Raw genomic sequence first — 6,270 nt, forward strand, 5'->3', positions numbered from 1 at the left:
ACAAATACTGTCATGGCCATGTACTCGAGTTGCGCTATTCTTACTTACCAAATAGCATCAGGGATCTTGCAAGCAACAATTAGCTGGCATCACACACACAACAAATCTTTTCCAGGACAACTTGCACATTCCCAAAGTTCAGGAAAATCTTACTTAGCAGTTGTGATTTCAGTTCCCATTTCCCCTATACTGACAGTATGACACTATGCTCGACTATACAGTGATGGAGGTGTGTAAGCCCTTGGCAAGAATCTCTCTTTGGAAAGAAAGGGAGTGTGTCTTAGTAATACCCAGCCCTTCCTAACCAACACCACTGTGCCACAGCAAGTTCAAAGAGGGGTAAATGGGATACAATTTATAGATACGTGGAGCTTCTTGGAGAATCCCACTGTTAAGAGTTAAATGAAGTGCACAACTGAAAAACCCATTAGCACCACTGGGGCTTTACACCCTGAGAATGTCAAATAACCACACTAGCTGCAGGCATCTTGATGAAAAGCAACAGTAAGGAGTGGTAAAAGACAAGCGGATTACTTTAATTTTGTTTAAATTGCTACTTGTAAATCTCCAAGATGGCTTTGATTTCCTCTCTGCACTCTTTATGTAGCAGCAGCTCCTTCAACCACATAAACCAAGTGGGCCAAGTTCTCTCTGAGAATATTTCATGGAGTTTAGACTCATCTGAAGGAGTAACAGGAAGATGAACTGAGCTCACAGGCTATATAAACCAGGAATATATTCCAGTCTTGAATCACTATGTCACACTACCAATGAACTTCTGTGATGCCTTATATTGGATTTGCCTGGAAGACAAGTTAAATAAAATTGAGCCTGAAGCTTTTAAAGATCCCTGCCTAGAGGTGAAGTCTCTTTATTCCACAGACCAGGAAATTTTATCAAACTCTTTCACAAAGGACACAAAAACAATAGCTTTATGCCCTACAGCCAAAAAAGCACTAGAGACATCTCATGACTTGATGAGATGAGGACAAGTGCAAGCAGTAAGTGATGTTTCAGAAGCACATGGCACAGATTACTTCAGCAGAAACTCAAACATCTCACATGCATGGCTTCAGCAATGGAAAGCAACAGCAGTGTTTCAGCAGCCAGAATGTCAACTTTATGTCACTGTGTGATTCAAAACGAAAACAGAACTCAGTAATGCTTTGAGCAAACACAGGCATGACAGTTCTTATTGTAGCAGATGAAGAAAGGACAAAGCTAGGGCAAAGACAACACTCAGCACATCTCTGACTGAGAAGACACAAAATAGAAGTTGCCAGTAAGAATGATGACAGAGCTGAGAAGAGGAGAATTACTCTGATGTCACCAGGGAGAGCTACTGGAACAGCAATAAAAACATAGAAAAGAGGGAACCACAAAGTTTGAGAATTATCACCTTGAAAAATCAAGGTGAGGCTATAGTGGAAAGTTTACTGCCCATGCACTAAAGACGTCTCCAGAAGATTAGTAATCCTGGGCAAAGCTTGGCCTGCCAGACAAAATCTTCTTAAGCCAGCTGGATACAGGAGAGTAATTTCCTTTGGCAACTCTTCATCAAAGACCTCATCAATTTCTGCACTAAATGCCAGACTTACGTCTCATACCTTGCCTTCATTGACATAACAGGTGACATACACCTATGTGTATTTTTAAATGAAACAAAAAACTATACCAAAGCAAGCAGAAAAACCTCTTCTCAACACACTTATCCCACTTGTGAGAAAACAACCAACCCACAACAGTCCTGTTACATACTACTGCTCCTGGGAAATATCCATGGTGATGCTGCAGTCACCATGTCCTGGAGACAGTAGAACTATATTTAAGCAAATGATGCAGGTGCTGGTAATACTCTGCCTGTACTGGTAGGAAGTGCAGCATAACTAATGTGCCCTACTGAAGAATGGTGATTGTAGCATAAAAATTTCCACAGCACAAGAACTTACACAGAACAGAAACACTGTATCTTGGTATTTATGTAACCACAGGATACAGACTGCCCATTTTTTTAAACATCTTTGTGTTGTTCCACAGGAAAAACAGCAAACACCCCAGTTTAAACGATAATGATCCCAAAACTCTCCATTGGACTTGCCCCTCTCAATTTGCCAGACTGAAAGGGCAGGAAGGCAAAGCAGTGCAGCAGAACTTCGAATCAGTGTCTGAAAAGTTTCCCTCCTCAGCAGTCTTGTGATTTGAGATGCACACAGAACTGAGCACTTTGGAAGCAAGGCTTTAATATTTTAAGAGAGAATTTTTTTATTCAGGAAACGTGCAATAACTCTTCCCAAACTATATGCAAAAATAAACCCCAAAATTCTAATGAAGATACAGAAGGAAAAAAAAAAGCAGCACAGCGGTGTTCCAAAATACATAATTCACAAGTTTAAAATTCAAGCACTCCCATCTGATGCCTGGAGCTCTCTTAAAATATTAACAATCAAAGTTCTCCGGTAAGTGTATGGGGTATACTTTATTCTGAACCAGTGCCTTGGGAAAAGGTTACCACTCGGGGCATACATTTTCACTCCTTGTTTGCCCATCAGACCACGAAAAATCCTGTTGCGGGACAAGATTTTATCATAAAATTCAAGGCCACCTCTGGCGTAGTTCTCGGAAAGCATGGCTGCCTTCCTGTCAGCCCTGCAGTCCAGGCGATAGGTGACAGCGTCGGAAGAGACGCAGTAGCAGAGCAGTCCTCCCATGGCAGTGACGAGGTTACAGAGGCCACGGAGGATCACGGGGCCCGTGGATAACCCCAGAAGCAGCTTTAGAGCTCTCCCACAGACAAACGTCCCAGCCAAGCAAGTCGGAGCCACAACTGCACTTGCTAAAGGGCTGCCATTCTGTAAGTACACAACTTCTCTGGCAATGGCAAACTTCTGAGCTTTAAGTGAAAATGTGAGAGCTTCCTTCAAAGCCACGCCTTCACTGCTCTCCCAGTCTACTTCCTTGCCATTTATTACAACAACGTGGTTGACTATTCCTTTTTTATCCTCAGCTGTGCTATCAAAGTTAGGTGGGATGCCCACCAAAGAGCCTGCTGGCAGCCAGGGAATTCCAGCACTCACAGGGTGGAAGCTAGAAGCTGCAAAGGCTCTGTAGGAGTCAGTGGACTTCACACCTGTATCTTGAAGGACATCCTGAAACACACCACAGAGCTTCTCTGAAAGCTCAGCTGGCTGCCCCTCTGACCAGCATTCGTGCAGCAGTTTGAACGTCTGCTCAGGAAACACATGATAGGAAAGGTTAGTGCCAAGCAGTCCCACGCAAGAAACGGCCAACACAGTGATCTTGTGCTTCTTTAACCACACAGATGCCTTCCGCAGGAACTGCACTGCCATAGTCAAATCCTAACCTGTTCATAACACAAAATCAGGAATTAAAGTGTGCATAGATAGATTTGTCCTCTCTCTAGCACTAAAAAAAACCCCAACAGCCAAAGCAAAAAACATGAGAAGAAGCAGAGCACAATAACCAAAGAAACATTATTTTACATTAACAAAACACAAAAAATCTTTACAGAGGAAGAGATATGCAATAATTTTTGGGCCTTGCAACACAGGATGATTGATATGAAGAATTAACTTTTCCCTTTCCTCCAGTAAATCAATTTACCACAAAAAAGACAATACTAAAGCCACCACACTTCCTCCTCCCCCAGCAATCAATACACACCCTGTATTTACCGAACAGACTTGTCTAGTCCTTGCTAGCACAATTCTACTCTTGCTTTCCACTATACAGTCTATAGATACTGAGGTCAGAAAGAGCCAATAATTAGATCAGTCTATGCCAACCTCCTCTACAGTACAGCTGCAAAAATTTTAATCAGTAACCTGAATATAAATTCAGTAACTTGAGTTTGACTACAACTTTCAAAACAAGATCACATTTTGATTTGAAAAATTTCAGGAGGCAGAACTTTCCTTTAGGAGTTTGTTCTACTTGATAGACAAGCTCGCTATTAAAAAAAAAAACCCAAACAACAAAAATACCAACCAACGAAAAACCAAAAAAACCCCAGTATGTGTTTTTTCTAGGTTGTTTTTCTTTCTTTCTTTCTTTCAGATTCAAATTCCAGGCAGTGGTTCTAGCTTACTCAGCAAAAAGCTATTTTCAGAAAGCAGAATGCTTTCAGTAGCTACTTTTAAAAATTTGTCTCTGGAATAATTTCTGACAAATACAATGTTCTATTTGGAGCAGAAACTGGAACAGAAATTGTTTCAGGGCCCATAACTATGTTGTGACTCTTTAAATAAGCAAATAAACTTAAAAACTTTCAAACCTGCCAACTCCTTTAGTTCAAGAGTCCTGCTTCACCTGGGAAGCATTAGTTCTTATGATCCAAGCTGTATTATGTGCTATTCCCAGGAAAGCTCCAATCTCTTCTTAAAAAAAATTCCATTGGCTACAGAATTACTCCCTAGAATGATGCTACTATGAAGATATTAAAGTGAATTAGGCACCTAAACCCAACAGAAATCAGTGAAAATGGGATGCCCCTCTTTCCATTTGCAGCGTCTCTTCTCTCAGGGCTTTAACACGTGAGCTTCACAGAATCTTGCTGCAGCTGTTAAAGACATGAATGTTTCCAGCTGTCCTCACGGGAAGCCGAGGTGGCAGAAGGAAACTGTGCTTTCATACAACAACCAAAGTCTTAGTGTGGAGTACCATCAAAGGTGCGTCTCAGCTATGCTGCTGGGCTTTGTATGGCAGCAGCTGAAGCAGGGACATGTGCTCTCTCCTTCCACATGTGCTGAACAAGAACTTCTCACAGAGGGGTAGACTGGACAACTGGGGTCTGTATCATCAAACAACACTACATGACAGGCCAGCATACACTAGCCATGAGCAACAGCAAATGAGTATTAACCGCAGGAAAACTAAAAGGGATTAATTTAAAGGTGGTGTTTTAATGATATGTTATTACTACTCTTTCCTATGAAGATCTTTCAGACTATAAATTCACCAGGGGAAGAATAATCTTGTTTAATGTTTATGCTGCACTGAACACACACTGAATACTTCATGAAAACAACGATGTATGTAAGCATACAGTAATTTAATATGTATTTCTTAGTGTAATAAATGCTTACATTCTGCTGAAGACAGAGGTGGTGAGTTGTTTGACAATATTATTTAAGAAAAACATGCTAAAGAGCCACGAGCTTGGATGAAACCCAGTTTCAGGAGAAAATCTCCTTGATAATAAGAGCTAAAAACCAGAAAATGGTAATACTAAACTCAGATGACCACTTTGAAGTTTATGACCTCTGAGCAAATCTGGTAGTCTAGATGTGACTGAAAAGGTCACGTCACTTACAGCGAGGGGGGCAGCACTTCTAAGGGGATGATTGTAGGGAGCCTATCACTTGATCCTTATGTGAAGCTGAGGCAGCAGCTTTACAGGTTTCTCCTGTTAGAGAATGCCCCCTCATTGGAGCTGGCTAACATCTTTTTAAGATTAGAAATGCTGCAAGGAGAAAAGTCCCTCTACAGCTTACATCCACACCCGTGTGGGGAAGGGCAGACCACAGTGACAACTCTCTTTTATTCCATTACCAAATGAAAACTCCATTCTCCTTTCTTGCATGATCAAATGTGATCTTGCACATCTAATGCAAGAGTAAGCAGGAAATGCCATAGAGTATTTGTTTTCTCATAATAGTCAATACCCATTAAATCAAAGGAAAACTGCCCCACAATACATTTTAGCATTTATATTTTCAAATCTTCCCCAAGGGTCAGTGCAGATGCTCGGCTCCTGCAGATATCCCACGGCAGCCCTGACTGCATATGTTATCTTTACTTTTATTCATACGCTTTGTGCAATTTATGTATGAGGAAAGCAACCGGAAACTGTAAGACAAATTATATGGTCCACATCCTGCAAATTTAATCGTTTAGCTCCCATGAAGCCATCATATTTACACGGCGGCCTCCCCCAAATGCAGAAGTACTTCCTATCTCCGTGGTGTCACGGGCATTAATTCTCACTGAACTCTGAGAACTGTAACAGCTGAAGTTCAGATAAGGGATATCACGCGAGTTTGGCCATAACACGTGTGCGTTACTGAATTTATTGCTTTATAATCACACGTAGTCGAGGGGAAAGCCTAGCTTAAAGCACGATCAATCAGGAAACGGCGCGCGGGCCGGAGCCGCCGCCAGGGCTCAGGCTATCACAAAAATAAAACTATAGAAGAGGACGGTGGCACAAATGGACAACCCCGGGGCGCCGCTGAGGGAACGACCCGGGCCCCC

At 41.9% G+C, this 6,270-nt stretch overlaps 1 protein-coding gene across 1 annotated transcript; it reads right to left on the reverse strand.

The window, feature by feature from the left end:
* Nucleotides 1-512: 512 nt before the first annotated feature.
* On the reverse strand, nt 513-3,952 carry TMEM177 (transmembrane protein 177). The gene has a single exon (XM_017740263.1). The coding sequence runs from the start codon at nt 3,345-3,347 to the stop codon at nt 2,397-2,399; it is 951 nt and encodes a 316-aa protein (XP_017595752.1). The 5' UTR covers nt 3,348-3,952; the 3' UTR covers nt 513-2,396.
* Between the last annotated feature and the right edge of the window lie 2,318 nt (nt 3,953-6,270).

The sequence above is a fragment of the Corvus brachyrhynchos genome, unplaced genomic scaffold (genome assembly GCF_000691975.1).
Source record: "Corvus brachyrhynchos isolate BGI_N302 unplaced genomic scaffold, ASM69197v1 scaffold126, whole genome shotgun sequence".
Lineage (NCBI taxonomy): Eukaryota > Metazoa > Chordata > Aves > Passeriformes > Corvidae > Corvus > Corvus brachyrhynchos.